Below are 19,805 nucleotides of genomic sequence, written 5' to 3' on the forward strand. Positions count from 1 at the left end.
TTTCATTTTGCTGAGAAATTTTGTGAAAATAAACCAGAAAATGTGAAACAGAGCTCGGTAAGCATTCGTTATTGAAAAAGCGCAAATGCTGATAGGAACCCTGCTGCACAGGTCCTTACTGCACTGACGACAGATGCACTGTACCTCCTGCCATTTGATTGGTGAAGCTAGGAATGAAGAATCTGATTAATCGTCCAGCCATGAACGACCTTCCCAGTTGGCCAGCTGACTCAGACATGGTTCTATTCTGGAAAGTAATAAACACCATTATCATTTCCTCCTCACATCTCTATATTATATCACTGCAACCTACTACCTTTCAAAGTAGGAAAAGCAGATGTTATGACCTTTACCCATATCTCTTGTTTTGTATTTTCAATAACAAGTCTTTATTTCATTAATATGTTACGAAACTCCATTTTTAGTGATTATTATTGATTCCTATTTAATCCTTTTCAAAGCCTATTAAATTTTCCTCACTTTATTTAAAAATAATCTTTCAAATTCAAGTTTTGTCAGAAAGATAGCATAGGGCATCAAGCACAGATCATGATATAGCTAGAATATTTAACATGATTTGATTTTTCAGAATCATTTGATAAAATCATGAGATTTTTTCTTTTCTTTAGTTTGTTAAAATGGCGGATTGACTAAGATTTCCAAATACTGAACCAGCCTTGTAATCCCTGGAATAAACTCCACTTCATCATGGTACATAGTTCTTATATTGTAATTAATTAAATTCAATTTGCTAAAATTTTATTTAAAAAATTTGCTCCTACCTTCATGAGGGATATTGGTCTGTAGTTCTTTATGCTGTCTTTGTCTGGTTTTGAAGACAGGGTAATACTGGTTTCATAAAATGAACTAGAAAGTGTCCCTTTCTCTTCTAGTTTCTGGAGGAGATTGTGTAGAATTAATGCGAATTCTTTAAGTGTTTGGTAGAATTCTCCAATGAATCCTTCTGGACCTGAAGATTTCTTTTTTTTTTTTAAAGATTTTATTTATTCATTTTTTTCCCCCCAAAGCCCCAGTAGATAGTTGTATGTCATAGGTTCACATCCTTCTAGTTGCTGTACGTGGGACTCGGCCTCGGGTTGGACGAGAAGCAGTGCCTTGGGGCGTGCCCGGGATCCGAACCCGGGCCGCCAGCATCAGAGCGCGCGCACTTAACCGCTAAGCCACGGAGCCGGACCTGGACCTGAAGATTTCTTTTTCAAGAGGTTTTAAATTATGAATTCAATTTCTTACACAGCTATTCAAATTACAGATTTCATATTGGGTAACTTGTGGTAGTTTGTACTTGTCCAGGAATTGGTCTATTTCATCTAAATTGTCAAATTTGTGTACAGAGTTGTACCTAACATTCATTATAATCCTTTTGATGTCTCTAAGTGTTATTCCTTGGTTCATTCCTAATGTTGTCTTCTCTGTTTTGTCAGTCTTGCTAGAAGTTTGTGAATTTTATTGATATTTTCAAAGTCTTATAGACAGCATATAGTTGGGTCATTAAAAAAAAAAAACTACCCTGTTAATCTCTGTCTCTTAATTGGTGTCATTAGACCATTTACACTTAATGTAATTATTATGTTAAGGCTTAAATCTGTCATTTTGCTTTTTGTTTTCTGCTTCTTTCTTTCCCCCTGCTTTGCGTGGGTTATACACTTTTTTTAGAATTCTATTTGTGCATTTGAGTATATCTCTTTCTATAGCTTTTTTTAGTGGCTACTCTAGGTATCACATTATATATACACATAACTTATAAAATCCTACTAGTGTCAACTTTTACTAGTTTGACTGAAGGGTGGAAACCTGACCTCCTTTACCTTCCAACATTTATAATATAGTTGTCTTATTCATTTCCTTTACACACACTGAAAACCACAAGTGTCATAATTTTTGCTCCAACCATTAATTTAGAAAACTCAAGAGGAGAAAGAAAGGCTATTACGTTTACCCATATTTTTGCTCTTTTCATGCTTATTCTTCCTCCCTAATGTCCCAAGGTTCCACCTTTTATCATTTCTTTTATATGAGAATGTCTTGATTTCCCCTCCATTTCTGAACAATATCTTCACTGGATATAGAATTCCGAATTGACAGTTTTCTTTCAGCACTTGAAAAATGTGCCACCTATTTCTGACCTCCATGGTGTCTGGTGAGAAACTCGCTGCCACTCGAACCATTCTGTCCCTAGAGGCCATGTGTCATTTCCCTTTGGCTGCATTGGAGATTCTTTTCCTTTGGATTTAGCTTTCAGTTTGACTATTCTGTGTCTTGACGGGGATTTCTTTGGGTTTATCTTATTTGGTGTTCACTCAGCATTTTGAATCTGTGGGTTTATGTTGTTTTGCCAAATTTAGAAAATCGTCAGCCATTTTTTCTTGGAATATTTCTTCAGCTCCATCCTCTTTCTCCTCTCTTGGGACTTTAATGACATGACAGATTTTTTGTTCTAGTTTCACACATCTCCAAAGCTCTGCTCATTTTCTTTTTCAGTCTATTCTCTCCCTGTCGTTCAGACTGGGTAATTTCTACTATTTTATCTTCACATTCATGGATTCTTTCCTTTGTCCTCCCCACTCTATTGTTGAATTCACTCTGAGCCTTTTATTTTGGTTATTTCTTAGTTCTAAAAGTTCCCTTTAGTTCTTTACCTCTCTTCTTTGCAGAGATCTATTTTTTTCATGTTTCAAGTATGTTTATAACTGCTCATTGAAGTATTTTTATGATGCTTGCCTTAAAATATTTGTCAGATAATTCTAACATCTGTCATCTCAGTGTTGGCATCTGTCGTCTTTTCTCATTCAGTTTGAGATCTTCTCGGTTCTTCGTGTGATCAGTGATTTTTGACTGAAACCTGGTCGTTTTGAGTTTTCTACTATAAAACTCTGGGTCTTACTTAAATCTTCTCTTTTAGCAGGCTTCCTGTGACACCACTCCAGTGAGTGAGAGGAGCACCACCACCTCTTCACTGCCAGGAGCAGGTGGAAGTCCAGGCCTCCCACATGGTCTCTTCTGACACCACAGAGACGAAGTCATTACCACCCACCAGAGATGCAAGTCCCAGCTCAGGCCTAGTCCCCAGCTGCCACTAGGCCTTCTCTGATACCACGGGAGAGGAGTGGGAAGGAGGTGAAGGTGTTTTGTTACAGCCAGGCAAGGGTGGAACTCCAGGCCCCACCTCATCTTTGCTGGTGGGAATGGGGGTGGGGCTGCAGTTTGTTCATGTGATATTTGGTGGCAGTAGAGCCATTATTGTTTAGAAGGTTTGTTTTACTACACTGTCTCTTTCCTGGTATGTTGGCTACAGTGAACGGGTTTTTGTTGGGGCTTTTTTATGGCTGTGCTCTTTGGCATTTCTGGGTTGCTGGCTTCTCCAGCTCCAAGTCTGGGCTCTATAAGACAGAAAGAACACCCAAGGAACTCACTACTTGTATTAGTTTGCCTGGGCTGCCATAACAAAATACTCGAGACTGGGAGGCTTCAATAGAAATGTAGTTTCTCACATTCTAGAGGCTGAAAGTCCAAAATCAACATATTGTCCAGTTTGGTTTCTCCTGAGGCCTCTCTCCTTGCCTTGCAGATGACCACCTATTAGCTGTGTCCTCCTATGGTCTTTTCTCTGCACATTCACATGTATGCTGTCTAAATTTCCTCTGATCAGATTGGATTAGGACCCACCCTAAAGACCCCATTGTTAACTTTAATAACCTCTTGTAAAGACTTCCTCTCCAAATAAGGTTATATTCTGAGGTCCTGGGGGTTAAGAGTTCAACACATAAGTTTTGGGGGGACACAATTCAGCCTATAACCACAGTATCCTTCCCTCAGATCCTGAGGTCCCTAGTCTGTCTGCCTTTTCCTATCCACTTTCAGAGTCTTGTTTGTTTTATATATAACATCTAGAATTTTAAATTGTACTTAGTGGAAAGAATAGGGAAAGTATGTTTACTCCATCTTCTTGGAAATGAAAGTCTCTTCTTTGTATTTTTATCTAGTTTCTTTAAAAAGTGACCTCCCATGGTTGGTAAATGGTAAAGCCAGCTATTTTGACTCTCACATCCTGGGTCTTTATACCACATTACATTAGTTTTACCTCAAATAAAATGTATAAAAAAACCAGAAACACAAAATGCAAAAGTGTACCAAAATAATAAGACTTAAAAAACATTAAGGTTCTTGAACAAATCCTTTAACTGACACGCAAGGAGCTTGGATGTCACCACTCCATCCCAACTGCTAAAAAGCAGAAGAAACTGAAAATCAAGAACTCGTTTCAGATCCATCAGAGAAGTGAGCTCACAGGGCAAACTGCTGTCCCCCAAATGGGAGAGATCAACAGGCGAATACAGAGAATCACAACTTACCAGAGGAGCAGCCTCCTAGAGAACAAGTGCCTGGGGAAGGAAAATCTGAACCATAATTGATGAATTGCTGGAGGCTCAGTGTAGACAAGTCTGAGTTAAAACATCCAAGGGGAGCCAGTCATGGGGGCGGGGGGCACAACACTGTGAGTTTTATCTCCAGTAGGTCAGCCTGACTCTCATAATGAAGAGCAGAGGAAAACCTCCTCATGCTTCTGGCATCAGGAGGGGAAAAGGAGCCATTCTGAAATACGTCAGAGCGTTCTGTTCTTCCTCACAAGACCTGCCCTCTGGAGAAACTAGTTAACCAGTCAGACCTGCTGGGGTTACATCAGAGCCCAACCGACCTGGGAAAGGGAAATAACAATGGCAGCCCCTAGACGTTGTCCCACCTAGAGGGAGATAAAGAAGTTAAGATTCTTGATGATGAGATCCCTACTTTTGCCCTTCCCATGGCACAGCTGTCAATAAGGATGACCCTTGTTCCTCAATGTGACTAAGGTAGAGTTAAAGGACATAGCAAAGAATTTTTAATACAGAGAAAACTGGTGGGTTAATCTTGGTAATCAGAACAGGGCCCTGCTGAGATCTTTGAAGCAATGTGCATCCCCACCCCGGACACTGTGGTAGCACCTCTCAGGGCAAGGCAATTTTTCAATTCCCTATCAAAGGTAACAATCAACCAAAGAAAAATTCTGGGTAAAGCACACAAATAATTTTAACATGCAAACTGAAACGTTAAAACTCACAGATCCTCTGCCCCAGGAAATCACTGAGGACTTCCCAGATTTCCCAGCAGTCTCTCTTATGAGACAAAATTGTAACTCACTGTCATGGACAGACCAGCATTTCACTCAGCACAACTTCTAGGTTGAGAATGAAGCCAAGCTCACACATAATTAAGAACCATTAACCAAAGTGGCCTGGCCCACAGTGCCAGGGCTGTGACTCAAGACTCCACCAAGGCTCATGGACTGGCCACAATGCTGTGAGATCCCACCTGGGGCCAGTGGACTGGGCTCAGTATCCAAGAGAGCAGAGCTGAAATCCAGTAGTTCTGACTCTGTCAAGTGCACCTTGCTTGAGCCCACTGCCCGTCACTGAAGTAAGAGGAGTCGTACCTGCCCTGTTCCTGCAAGCAACAGCAGTGGCGCCCGGATGAGGGGCCATCCCAAAACGCAGGGGCTCCACCACCCACCCACCCGCCCACCCTTCTCCAGGCTCCCTCAACACCGCCGTCCTCTCTCTCTGCCACATTCCTATGCTCAATCCAAAACTCACGCCACTTTCCTGGATGTGTTATGTCTTTTCTTGGGGTGAATTAGACATAATCCCTCTTCCCCTTCCTCATTTCCATATTTTATGAAAATCATGGGGAAGAAATCCAAAAGAATGAATCCCACAGATATTTGCAAGTCAAAAAGTAAGCGAGTTCTGAACCCTGGGGCTTTGGGATACTTCCAAACTGCACTGAACGGCTTAGCTCCACAAAACTGCCCCCGTGTCCATGCTCTTTCTCAATGTCTGCCGTCACCACGAGTAGTTCCAAACAAGCTTCTCAGGTCTGTTCATCCCTGCTCGGTAAGTGGTGCATCGCTTACTGTAGGCCAAAATAACGACAGTGAGAAAGAAGAAACCATCCCAGAGTCCTCTCTCTCTCACACCACGTCCAACCTAACACCCACCCTCAGTTCCAGAGTCTTTTGGAGAATTCAGCAAGACATATAAAACCACAGCTTCCTGGGCCTGGACCCAGAGAGACCGACTGGAAAATCATGTCCAGTTAAAAAAACATCTCAAAGTGAATTTGAAGGACAGGCAAGTCTAGTTTAACCTGGCTAGCGATGGAAGCAAGCGTTCCGCCCAACTGCTAGATGCTTTATGCCCTGGGTGCTGGTTCAGGTTTTGTCGCTATCTTGCAGAGCCAACTGACTTGGAAAATGTGTTGCTTTAACTTACTGCATCGTTCTCCCGTTTGTTATAAAAGCAATAAAAGACTCCTAACACTAAACCTTGAGAGAATTCTTAACGAAAGTGAAAGCTCTCCAAGTTTTCACTCAAGGAGTCTGGTTCACAGATCACTATGACAAATGGCACTTCTTTTTCTCCATTTGGTCTGTGCTGCCGGAAGGACACACGATGATTCTAAGCCTGGGTAAGACCTGAAACTCGCTCCACACAGCAGTCAATACCATGTGCACAGATTCAGCTCAAGTAGCATGTAAATGTTTTCAATATCCACTCATCAAATCACAATATTATAACAACCTGGATGTTTTCAGAATTTTCTTTTAAATTAAGTTCTCCAATATTTTTCTTAGCAATCCAACAATGAACCATGCAAAGCAGAAAGCCAACCTTTAACACTGAAGGTTTCAATATTTTATTAAAATAGCATATTTAACTACTGTTAACCAAGAATACGTTAACTTTGTCTCCCCCCCAACCCAGAATACGCAGCACGACACAGTAGTGATTTCAAATGTCCTTGATCATGATAACCAACAGAAATATTTCAAAGTCAAGTTTGCGACTAAAAACTAGACCTTGGAAAAATTCTGAATTAAAAGAAACATAAAGCTCTCAAACAGAACTCTTTTAATCGCCCGAAGGATAAATGCCGGTACGCCATCCACCTGACAATACTGGTAGGTTGTTTTGTTATTTTTCCTTTATGCATAGTATAATGTCTCCTTTACAAGTACCCACTTTTATAAATAAAATCAGCATTTTTCACCCCACTTAATGTTCCTTTTCAGCTTCACAAAGAAACCAGTAAATAAAACTGTCAACGACAGTCACGACATATGCTCTCACAGCAAGATAAAAAACTTGAAAATACGCAGAGATGCATCTACACTATCTTACATAAAAAGACAGATTTAAAAAGTGCAAGGCAAAATTTGCAGTTTTTTGAGGGGAGTTTTTAGGCACATCCATTTCTTTAAAGCAAGCTTCAGAATGAAATTCCAGTTTGTTCTTCATGACACCTGTTTAAGTCTTTCTTTAAAAAAAATAAAAAATAATAAAAAAAAAATACATCCCATCAAGTGTGCACAGGGAGTCTCTCGTCCCAGGAGGTGAGGTTTCAGCCAAGGCGCGTCCGTCCTTTTTTTATTCTTGCGGGCTTTGGTTTGGGGATGTACTGATTATTTGCCTGGTACTCGAGTTCTTTCCGGAAGTAGTGAATTGCTTTGTTTAGCCCTTCTTCCAGCGGGACCTATGGGAGGAGAAAGTGGCAATGAGAGGCAGGGTCGCTGTTGGGAGAAGCAGCAGACTGGCCCGGGCCTTGCAGGAGGGAGGTGCCAATTTGTGGTCAGGGCTCTTGGAGGGACTCAGAGCACCACACGTGGGTCCCTCGGCCACTTGGCCAACCAGGAGAAGCCAGAGGTCCTTCCACAGCTGCCTTCAGAGCGTGCTGTGCAGTCTGACACATTTCACTCCTAACTGACATAAAACGAGCTCTAACCCCCCAAAGGCCCCAAACCTCCTCCTGCTGGTTGGCATCTACTCCAGTTTGAATCAATCCCTGAGATCACGTTAGAAATAACGCACACACACACCTTCATTTCAGGAGAAGTCTACCACGGAGCGAAGATGCTTGAGAAGCATCTGTGCCCGATCCATATGCCTCATTTGCCCACATGACATTTGCCCTTTGCACTTTCATCCCCAGTGACCCAAGAGGCTGAGTCTGAAAGGGATCCCTGACAACACCTCGGAAGCAATCTTGATTTGGAGCTGCCCCGCAGCAAACAGGAAACAAATGAAATCGGCTGCCATGAGAACAAGGGACGAGTGTGGAGGGAGGCATTGCCAAGGGACCCCGAAAACCTCAGGGGAGAGGGCTGTATGTTACCTTGACTGTGGCGACTGTTTCACAGGTATAAAAATACGTCAAAACTTATCAAATTGCACATTTCAAATAGAGGCAGTTTGCTGTATGTCAACTGTACCTCAACAAAGCTGTTAAAAACAGACACGTGGGAAAATGAAGATATGACTAAAAGCTTCTTTGGACAAGAGCCCTCAAAAATTTCCTAGCAATTAAAACTACTAGTAGAAAGGGAAACTAGTGGTAAATTCCCCATATTCTAAAAATGTTAGAATATTATACATTTAAACTCCAGACAAATAAAAATACCCACTGTAGACATACTTCACATACTGTAGAAGCAGGAGCTATTACGTGGTGAATGTGTATTTAACTTTTTTCAAAATACTTCAGTTAAAACATAGGTTCTACTTACAAAGGGACCAAGGGCACATGCTTTCCAAACATGAAGACCTCTGCCTGCTGTGACTCATGCCGTACATCTGGGATCGTGACATTAGGTTTTGTTAATCTAATGATCCTATATTTATTTCATTCAACAAAGTTCAGTGGCCTTCAGCAGATCACTCAGACTTGTGGGTCACAGCACAAAATAAGGAGTGGCTGGAGTTCTCACCTCCCTTAGGGTCACCATGCTCTGTCTCCACTGACTCAGCTCTCTGAAGGGAGCAGTTCAACACGCCACCCCAGGAACAGGCCACTTTGGTATACTGATTATCCTGAGCTGTAGGCACTTGAAAAACAGCCAATGCAGGAGAGGCTTTCTCTAAACTCCCCTTATCTGCCTAAAGACAGACGCTCCAAAAGGAACTCAACTGTCATTAAGTCCCCTCCCTGGGAACTGCATCACCCATGAGGACTGACTCGTCACAAGAGAGGAGACTAGACATTGACATCAGAGAAGTGTGTCACAATCATATCTCCATCCAGTCTTCTAAGGGCCCACTCATCTTTCCTAAAAATCATTTACTCTCCTCTCAGAGGCCTATGTGCCCCACTCCTCTTTTCCAGTTAAGATGGTATTTAAGCCTGAATTCTAAGCCACCCCTTTGAGTGACTGGTTTTTCCCTGGGTAACTCCCATAGATACATGTTAATAAACTTCTGTTTGTTCTTCTCCTGTTAATCTGTTTTTTATTACGTGGGGGTCTCAGCAAAGAACACAGAAGGGTAGAGGGAAAATTACTTTTCCTTCCCTACCTTCAGTACTACATACATTTTCTAAAGCGTAAACAGCCCTCGGCCGTGCCCCCACCTCTCTGGGCCTGTGACCTAACGTGGAGGCAGCCACAACCCGCAGAGCCACACCCAGGACGGTCCTCCATTTATCGAGCACTCACTGTGAGGCAGGCTCTGCGGCAGCTGCTGTGGGTACTGTACACAAGCCCAACACATCTGCCCTCAGTGAAGGCACATTCTAGCAGGGCCCATGGGGGTAAGCAAAGAAGCAAAGAGGGAAGGCAGAGACATGACATAAGGTAAATGGGGTGAGCCTGCTCCTGTGGGTGTGGCTGCCCAGGAAGGCCTCTCTAAGGAGATGGCCTCTGAACTGAGGCCTGAAGGATAAGAAGGCAGCAGCCACGCACAGCCCCAGGGGACAGGCGGCCCTGGAATCTAGGCAGCCCTGGAGGACACAGGGCCCGGGAGGACAAGCATTCTAGACAGAGGGAGAAGAACCTTCTTGCAGGCCACAGTAAGTCGGACAGTCTGAGAGCAAAGGGAAGGCACGAAGGTCCACTTGTTTCCTCGCCTTCAGTCTTTCTCACGTCTAAGCAGGTGTTGTACCTGCGCAGGAGCTGGTGTGGACCTGCTCACTCAGTTCACACAGCAACCTGGCCCAACCCTGCACGTCCAAAGACACTCCAGGCCGAGGAGACACAGGCAGGTCAACAAAGGCCCAGAGCACATGCTGCCATCCCCTCAACGCTGCTTCCTGGGAGTAAGCTGTGTGCGTGTGGGATTTTACGAAAACAGAGCCCCTAGGAGGCCCAAGCCACTTTCCCCGTAACAGAGAATGAGACACATGATATGAGACTCTGTGTAATGACCTGAAGAAAACCCTATGCCTGGTCTTCCCAGATGCCCAGCCCACCTCACTCTGCTGGGGGCCACCCAACAATGGCCAGCACCCACAGGGACACGGATGTGGCATGTGGAGACCTTTCCCTGCGAGGCCACGTAATTCGCCCACACTTACCACGGGCTCCCACCCCAACATCAGCTTCGCTTTTTTGATGTCTGGTTTCCTTTTCTGTGGGTCATCCTGAGCTTCAGAAAGAAACTGAATTTCACTTCTGCTACCTGAGTTGTTAAAAAAAAAAAGTAAGAGACAATCACAAACCACTAGAAATGTGACTTTTACTGTACACATCAAAGTAAAATCCCACCTGTGCAGCGAGTAAGGGTGCAGACTGCATAACACATCTCTCACAAGTCACCTAGCAACGTGAGGGACTGTACTTCTGGCCCGTCAAGAACTTGGTGAGGAGCAGGTTCCTCTGCCTCTAGAGGCCTGAGCTACCCCGAGTGAAACAGGAGGGTCTGCCCCACACTGCTGGCTCCAAGGCTGACCACCCACCATCAGCTGACACAGCATATGTGCCCACCAAGTCCGATGCCAAAGTACATGAAAACAGCAAATGTGGTGTGTGGTGTATGGTGGTCTGTGACACTGATGTCCCCAACGAGCCACACCTGGGGCGTTCATGCCTTGGAGTAATTAGCTCGCCTTCAACTGTTTAACCAGTAGAGTGTAGGGGGGAGGACCAGTAACAGGCCAGCGCCTTACAGAAACCTGGTCACTTATGTGCCTGCAGCATCGAGTCCTGAGGCAACACCTAAAATGTCCAGTTATCCTGGAGACACCACATGCAGAAGGACAGGGAAGCCTGGCTTGTCCAGCATTCTAGCTGGATCCAGACCCTGCTGGCCAGTAGAATGAAACCACACCAGTGACCGTCAGCTAGAAGACACTCCTAGGGAAGGCCAGCCTTCATGGAAGAATCTTGAGCAGATCAAACAGTGGCTGTTTTCAGCCACTGCGGTGTGGGGGTGGTGTGTTACACAGCCATTCACAGAAACACGGTTGGTCATACTGTGGCCCACGCAGGCTTTAGACCAGCGCTTCTCAATCTTGAATATGCACATCGCTTGTGAAAATGCAGATTCTGATCCAGGAGACGTGGGTGGGTGTGAGTCTGCATCTCTAACAAGGGCCTGGATGATGCTGAGGATGCTGGCCCAGGGGCTCCACTCTGGGAAGAGAGGTTTTCCATGGCCTAGATGCCACACCAGCTGTTATCTAAGCACGTCCCTTCCTCACTTGGGAAGGGACAGACAGATTCAGAAGGGAAAAGCTGGGGCATGGCCCTGAATGGGGGCTGCTGGAGCCACGAGAGGCTGCCGTTTACGTCTGCAGAAGACCACCCCTCTCCTGTCCAACTGTCCAGAGCTCATCAGAACAGTGCTGGCGGATGACAGCTCAATGCCAGGAAGGCCAACCCTGAAGAATCAATTGAGCCAAGTGTAGCATCTGGACAGCCACTCCAGAACGTCCTACATGACGTACACCCCCAGTCTAGCCAACCACACTCCAATCCGGTTGTGTTTTGACTCAAATTTCTCCATCAACCCCGTAAAACAGACACTCCCCAAGAGCCAGACTTCCCAGAGTGCCAGTAGGCCTGATGACGTGACCAAGGGCTCCCCCAACAGGCCTGCAACCCAGGGGCCGGCTGAAAATACACAAACTTCTTGTGGCTTAAGAGCAGATCCTTGACTGGGGCTACTCCCCATGTCTACACTGCCCACAATGTTTCACGGCCAGGTTGGCCAGAACTGTAAATAGAACTTAAAACTCGCCAACAGATTCCGTCAGAAATGCACGAGCCGGCCTCTCTCTCTCTGCTCTCTGAAATTTCATGCTCCTCACTGCCAGTGTTTGGAAACAATCGTCACCTGTGCAGAAGGACCTACCACAAACACATCCCAAGCCCTCATCCCACTCCACACAGACCTGCAATTACAACTGTGCACAAAGCCAGCCTCCTTTCCCACCTCTTCAGCTGTATCTTCCCATTACTTAATTAAAGAATCAGAAAACAATCAAGTGTTCCCGATAAAGTTCTGCTTTTTATCTATCCAGTTCAATTAGCTTGTATAAATTACCCACTTTCTAGTCAAGGTGTTATTAACTGATAGGGTAAGTGCAGCCGGTTTCACTCAGGAAGGTGTTTGTCCTACTTACCAACAAGGTTTTTAATTAACTGAGCAAACTCGAGGATTGTGTGCTCTTCTGGGTTCCCCTAAAGAAGAAATGGTTTCTGGTTATAAGCGTAATTGAAACAGCAGCCACCTCACCACCCAAACCACATGCGTGTCTTCAGAGACGTTCATGGGCGTCTCAGGAAGTCTCCAGACTCCTGCCTCTTCACGTCTCACATCATCAAGATGACGATTACTCAGCCTGGCCAAGTGCTCAACTCACCTGTCTCTGCCTCTGTCCTCCAGACTCATGGTTGACAAGAACCCCGTCCGGCTAACTCAAGAGTATCTAACGTGGACACACATGCGCTAGCCGAGCTACCAGGACAGACAAGTTCTGTATCTAACGTCACTGTAAGTGCAGTGTCACTTGGCATAAAAATTTGTTCTGCAAATTTTATTTTAGCTCTCCTAAGACAATATATTTCCCTCTGGGTGCTCTATGTCAACAGCTTAAGTAATAAAAGACTCGCAAACTCACACTTGAAACCATAACAGGAATGAAAGGTACTCGAAGATGAGGGCTCTGGGCAAGCCAGAGGGAAGGACTCAGTTTGGTTTATAAAGTACGCTTACTTTTTGGGGTGCTCTAAGGGAAACCATTTTCTCCTTGTCTCCCTCCCATCACACAATACAGCAACCACCGCCCCCCTTCCCTTCCCAATCCTGTTACTCTTATTTGCCACCCTACTCCTGATCGTAAGAAACAACCATAAAGTTTGGCAATTACATATCCTAAATACCCTTCATCCCCAATTTACTAGTTTGGTCTGAAGCTAGAAGATAAGAGAGGCACGCAGGGACCTTGGGCCTCATTATGGGCACAAAGAAAGGACTGACTAGCAATGTGGAGTGATGGGAATTTGGGATAAGGTGGCAGTCTTTATCAGGGCTACTGGCAGACACACTCTTCAGACTTTAGAAAAGACAGGTTTCTACAAGAGACGGGTGTTCCCAAATGTCCCTGTGCAAAGGCCCCCAAAAAGAGGAAAGAAGGAACATGGTATCTAAAGAAAAGAGTGTGGATGCTCAAAGGGATCACAGACAACACGCACATTTGGAAGGGGATGTAGGGAAAATACAGGGGTCAGGGTGGCAGGGCCTTTACAAGCGTCAGGCCAGCAAATGCTCAGAAGACACGTCTTATTCTGTTTTTAATTGCATTTTTCTTCAAAAGTGGAAGCAGTGCGGGCTCGATGCTTGCAGCCACCAGTATCCACGAACTGGCCGACAGCCCACAAGGGGGCGACGACTCCAGGGCACCCCTTCCTATCTGGTAAGAACTCCCTCCCAACTCAGTGAACAATGAATGCTATGGAACATGCTTAAGACTGCTGGTTACAAAGAAAAGTACAAGAAAGTTTTTTGAGCGACGTGGTTTCCAAGAAATAAGCAGGCAGGGCCACACCCATCTGAGGGATCTAAAACGTAGTAGGAAGCAGAAGAGGTGGTCTGGGAGAAGCCCCTGAAATAGACCCCAAGGCTTTGTCCAGGTGAGGCAGTGAGGTGGCTCCCTAATGAGCCCCTTCACTACCATCAACAGAAGCAGAACATCTGGAATGCTGGGCAGTCTACACTGGACACTTCATGTTTTAAACGAGATGGAATGAAAGCATTCAGAACACAGTGACTGGAAGGTAGGAGGACTCCAGCATGACATGAACTCTGGCTGAAAGAGCTGGAGAGGAGAAGACTCGGGGGTATGACCTCAACCTTTAAATCCTTGGAAAGCGGCCATATTGCAGAGACATCTGACTAGCTGTGAATGGTCCTCCAGGCGGAGAAGTAAGGCCAGCGGGCAGGTGTACAGAGAACGAGATTTTAGTTCTAAACATAAAGAAAAACTTCCTGTCAGCCAGAACATGACAGCATGAACTGCTTTGAGGGGAAGCAAGTTCACCAGCAGTGAAAGTGTTTAAGGCTGAAGAGAGACTGGGCAAAGCAACCTTCTAATGCTGCCAACAGCGAGATTCTGGGACTGCAGCGAGCAACGGAGGAGGGAAGGTGGTCTGCACAGCTGAACTACAGACGTGATCAACATGTGGGACACTTTCTTGACAACCCCCATCTTCTGAAAACTCACTATATCAAGTCTTAGAAAGATTATCTATACATTAAATGATGGAGAAAGGAATGCACACAAAAAATGTCCATCTACTACCACCACAAAGCTCCAGCAATTTTCAGACCTGGGCCCTTCAGGTGGACGAAGCTGGTTTAGTGCCAATTACATTGCACATCCACACCGTGCAGATGCTGTACTTCTCTGTAACTCTTACTTCGTTTTGCTTTGTGTTCTTCTCTAGTATTCACATTCAGCAAGCAACAAACACGCATGTCCTAAGTGTGCTGATGGCAAATAAAGCCCAGCCTGGTGCTTCTCGTGGTTTCACGGAAGAACGGAACTCTGACCTGTTCTGGAGAGATGGAAGGGGAGGCTGCACTCACCAGGTTGACCGGGCTGCTGACGTTGCTGTTCATGAGAGCCACGAGGCCATTCACGAGGTCGCTAGAAAAGAAGAGACGGCCAGGTCAGGTGCCGCCTGCTGAAGAGTGCTGGTGCCGAGCATCAGGCACGTCACCTCCCAGAGAAAAAGCCCAGCCCAACGGAAACCTGAACGTCAACACAAAACCCTGCACACAAGAGGGGGCTGGGAATGCTGAAGCACTAACGGATGAAATGAAATGACATGTGGGGTGTGCTTTCAGTGTGTGGGGCAGAGACGGTTAGACAGGATGCAAACTGAGCAATGGGGTTGAGCTATCAACTCTGTGTGTTTCTGAAACCCTTTAACAACTAAAAAATAAATTAAAATAGGCACACACCCAAAAAAGATGGCATTTATACAACTTTCTGATGCAAGTCCATGTATAATGTGAACCCAGGTAGTTGGCGCATACCAAAGCAGATGATTTTTAAAAAAATAAGATCCACTGTAATGCAAGAACTCCAGTATGTAACCCCCACACTGGCAAATCACAGACAAAGCAAACCTGAGTGGTGAACTAAACGGGAACGTGGCTCCCTACTCCCTCAACCTTCGGTCCACCACCCCCAAGGGAACACCTCGTATGACACTGTCAGGGACATCTGGATGTTTCAAATGGATCGTGATCGATGGGGCCATGAAGGTGAAGAGAAGTAAGCAAACTGTCGCTTACCAAGGTTTGGTGCTTATTTTCAGAAGCTTTAAAGTGTGGCTCTGTTAAAAAAAAGTTACTTCGTAAAAATGACACCTCACTGCTAGACACAAAGACTTCTCTAAGTCTATTTTCATCAGCTGTATTTCTTAGAAGACTTTTGAAATTCTCTTCTGGTGATCCAAATGAAGTCTATTTTGAAACTTCTCCCTCCTCCTCCATCATTACTAGCAAGGAGCAGGTTACTATCGTAAACTTCCAAAAGAAAACCTCAGTTTTTGCTTTCCTTTTCATCAAAAAAAAAATTTTTTGGTGGGGTATTAAGTAAACAAACTATGTGCTGAGTTTTTGCTTACAACAAATGTTTTATACGAACATGCCTGAAGTCATTCTAGTCTCACAGATCAAGCACAAATGCAAATATCTGCTAACTTTGGATGATTTCTCTTTTCTAGGAACTGGCAAAAAGTCACTTCATCACTATGGCAGTAATTACTACACCACAACACGTTCTCTTATGGCATACGTCTCTGCGTATTCATAAGAAGACATTAAAAGCTGCCATCCAGTAGCATCCACAATCGTTTTTAATACTGAATTGGGAGGGGGGTCCATATTAGGCTGGAAGACGACTGACTCTTATACAGTCATCCTCATTGGGGGAGGTAAGGGGGGCAGGCCACGCATTTTTTATGTAATAAACCGGCAACTTTTAAGGTCAAAATTGCACAAACCACACTCATTTAACCTGCAGCTCTTTAAAAGTGTCATTTTGACAAAGTGACTTTTTAAATTATGTGGATGAGGACGCACCCTGACCATGAACATAGCAAACACGGTCATGCCAAGATGTCGATGGGTATGATCACCTAGACCTCAGAAACCATGAAATGCCACCTTAAGGCAACCATGGATTTTGGAAACAGTTAATTTTGTACAGTAACCACAGAATCAGCCATTGTGCATTTTTAACTGTGAAGTAAAAGATTCTCAGTTTCCAAAAAATAGCTTATTAAAAATAGCAGCACTTGGGTAAGTTACCGATCTCAGCTGAGTCTTGCCCACCTAAAGGTGGCAGTGGAAAGCCCTCTCCTGGGTCTGGTAAGTCACGGGAGGCTCTTTTTCTCAGCCCCTAACCTGAGACTTGAGCGAATATCTCCAGAGCAGGGGAGGAAACGATGATGCCATCTCATGAGGAAAGTGTTTCTGAAAGGGTTACCAACAACACTTCTAGTGAAACGACTTAAGTCTTCTTTCCAAGCTGGCTGCTGGCATGAGATGATGACCATGCGCGTGAACCGGGCCCAGGCAGCAGGGCATGTTCTGCCCTGAGCTGATGGAAGGCAGCACATGCATCACTGAAGTCTTAAAATACTTTAGTCTCTAGCAAAAAGATGTATTTGAGGCTGTTTTAAAATGAATTTTGGGGGCCGGCCTGGCGGTGCAAGCGGTTAAGTGCGCGCACTCCGCTGAGGTGGCCCGGGGTTCGCCGGTTCGGATCCCAGGCACGCACCGACACACTGCTTGTCGAGCCATGCTGTGGCAGCGTCCCATATAAAGCAGAGGAAGATGGGCACGGATGTTAGCCCAGGGCGTCTTCTTCAGAAAAAATAGGAGGAGTGGCATCAGATGTTAGCTCAAGGCTGATCTTCCTCACAAAATAAAATAAAATGAATTTTGTATTTGATGCCTTTGATGTGATGGGAATACTGAGAAGAATGGGCTCTGATTTCCCTTTACTGTGCAGTCTCACTAGTATTTCATGTGGTGTTATAGCTGGAGTAATCTTGGGGGCATGGATGAGGCTGGAGGAAATTCAGTGTAACTGAAGAATGCAAGACTCCCTCCAGAAAGCACATAGACTGGGAGGGGAGGGAGCGAAGGAGGTGGGATGAAAACACATTATTATGGAAAGATGGCACGCAATACACAGAGGTCTGATCAACACGGCCGATGCAGAAACGTGCACGCAGTCTCCTCTGAGCATGTGTTGCCTGGGTAAGCGCTCTGAGATGACAGCAATCCTGAGGGAGGGCCAGCTGCCGTTTCCTGGTTAAATCCCTTCTTAGAACGTTTGGGCAACAAAGTGGGTCCGTTATTTTATGCTCCCAGGCTTTCTGCCCTGCTTGGCAAGATACTACTGGGTGGGGAGAAAAAACACTGACCGTTATATGTTTATTCATAGCTTTCTTTTGGACTAAGTATGAAAATTCACAAACGCTTCCTGGAAAAATCTACAGTGGTTTTATTTATTTATTTATTTTTCACTAATAGCTCCATTTCTGAAAGAGACGTCCACCCTGGACCCTCACACTATCAGACACAGTCTATGTGACTGCTGAGGTGGGCTGGGGGGCTGCCCAGACCTGCACCCCTACTGCCACCACTTCACCCCGACAGCACCCCTGGGATGGTCTCAAGACACCAGGAATAGCATTTTCCAACTGATTGGCATTATAGGGTATCTGCATTGAAAAGTGAAAATATATGGTGTCAAAATACAGAACTGGATTTTACAATGATTTCAGATACCAGAAACTTATACAAAATTCACAGTAACTGTGTCATGTGAGAAAATATTTTGGTATATATAACTGCCTACATGGCAACTCTTCTCTCAGAACCCAAACTGCATTTTAAAATTTGTCGTCAACTGAACTGACCAACAAAAAATTAGATTTGAGGAATACCAAGAAAACAATAAAAATCACCATCTGAGACTACTCAACAAGGTTCTTAAACATATTCTTACCTGCATTCAGTTTCAGCACAAAATTTGACAACATTAGAACACTCTCTCTTATCTTTCCCTCTATGAGGACAATCTCATCTACCCTAGAAAGCTCTGTTTAAAATGGGTCAGATTTTGGAATAAGTAGGTTTGTTGGGTGACTAAGGCCAAACCTTAAATTGACCTGAACCGAAACCACCACTCTCAGAGCTGGGCAAGTTTGCCTAGGCACCACTAGGTGGCAGTAAAAGAGCAGCACATGAGTCAAAAGTCAAGGATGTGCACGTAAAACTTCAACGACTGCAAAAAGAATGGCAAGAGCGTTCCCATCTGAAAATTAAAATGAACTTTTAACCAAGCCATGTAGTTACAGTTGCGAGAATAATTAATGTCTGTTGGATCTGCACCACCCCTGCTGGAACCGTCGCTAGGGTGGGCGGAGCTTGGCGCAGGGAGCCTGGGGGTCTTACCTGACGTACTGGAAGGCCCTTGTCTGCGACCCAGATCCATACACCTAGGAGGAAACCAACAGTTAGGGCTCCTGAGAAAACCACACCGCAACCAGAGGGCAGCTTCCTTAAGTCTCCAGGGGCACAGACTGACCCCAAAACTGATGCTGCAGGGCCAGCGACACTCCAACTCACATTTCCTACTTCAAATTTAAGTCCTAACAGTGAGCAGGCAGCGGAAATACTTCATGTGTGCATGAGTACATGTGTAAAGTCTTTCCTCAAAAGACAGCAAAGGAAGGACTCAGCCTCCATTAGAGTCTTATGATGTGTCTGGCATTTCGTCAGGTTCTGGGGACAGAGATCTCCGAGTCCAGACCCACACACAAATACCGGTCAGCGCATCTACCCGGGGCCCTCCACCCTGGCTCCCCGTCAGAACAGCCGGGCGCTCCGCCAGGCCGGCCCACAGAACCTCTGGGAATGAGGCAGGCAGGCATCTCGGCATTCTTACAGCCAGTTTCCCGGGTGATTCTAGTGTGTGGCCAAGGTTGAGAAGCACCCAGGAGACTCTGGATAGGAGACACTGGTGGCGGGAGGGAGGGAAGGGCCTCAGCCTCCATTTGTGTCCACTATATGTTTCTGCATCTCCCCCTCTGTGCTGGCGTTCTCTTCTCCACCCGCTACACATCCTCTCGTCTGCTGTCTGCCTGGCAAAGCGCTACTCATCTCTCAGGGACCAGCTCAGATGCTGCCTCCCGGTGATGCCTCCTCTGGCTCATCCCAAGGACAGAATGGACTGCTCTGCCCTTTGTGCTCCGTGGTCCTTCCCTCACCTTTTAGACTCACTACTCCTGCCAGTTCCTCCCAGCTGATGGCTCCCTGGGACAGGAGTCATGTCTGACTCATCTTTGCCAATGCAGCCAGCACAACCCAAGTGCTCGATGCACATGTGCTCAACAATAAGCTGGTGAATTCTGCAGTTTATACCACTTAATTAGAACGAAGAGACTGAAACAG

General features: G+C 45.3%; 1 protein-coding gene across 4 annotated transcripts in view; it reads right to left on the reverse strand.

Annotated features, from left to right (window-relative positions):
- Nucleotides 1-6,734: 6,734 nt before the first annotated feature.
- The window catches only part of UXS1 (UDP-glucuronate decarboxylase 1), a 97,420-nt gene continuing 84,349 nt past the window's right edge, over nucleotides 6,735-19,805 (reverse strand). For all 4 annotated transcript variants that reach the window (XM_087426319.1, XM_087426318.1, XM_087426321.1 and 1 more), the window contains exons 11-15: nucleotides 18,807-18,850; nucleotides 14,913-14,973; nucleotides 12,448-12,505; nucleotides 10,399-10,502; nucleotides 6,735-7,587 (exon numbers count right to left, since the gene is read on the reverse strand). In XM_087426319.1, coding sequence (XP_087282445.1) covers nucleotides 7,456-7,587; nucleotides 10,399-10,502; nucleotides 12,448-12,505; nucleotides 14,913-14,973; nucleotides 18,807-18,850 — 399 coding nt within the window. In that variant the 3' untranslated portion in view covers nucleotides 6,735-7,455. The remainder of the gene's footprint in view (nucleotides 7,588-10,398; nucleotides 10,503-12,447; nucleotides 12,506-14,912; nucleotides 14,974-18,806; nucleotides 18,851-19,805) is intronic.

The sequence above is a fragment of the Ceratotherium simum genome, chromosome 40 (assembly GCF_057802395.1).
Source record: "Ceratotherium simum simum isolate JZ-2026a chromosome 40, ASM5780239v1, whole genome shotgun sequence".
Lineage (NCBI taxonomy): Eukaryota > Metazoa > Chordata > Mammalia > Perissodactyla > Rhinocerotidae > Ceratotherium > Ceratotherium simum.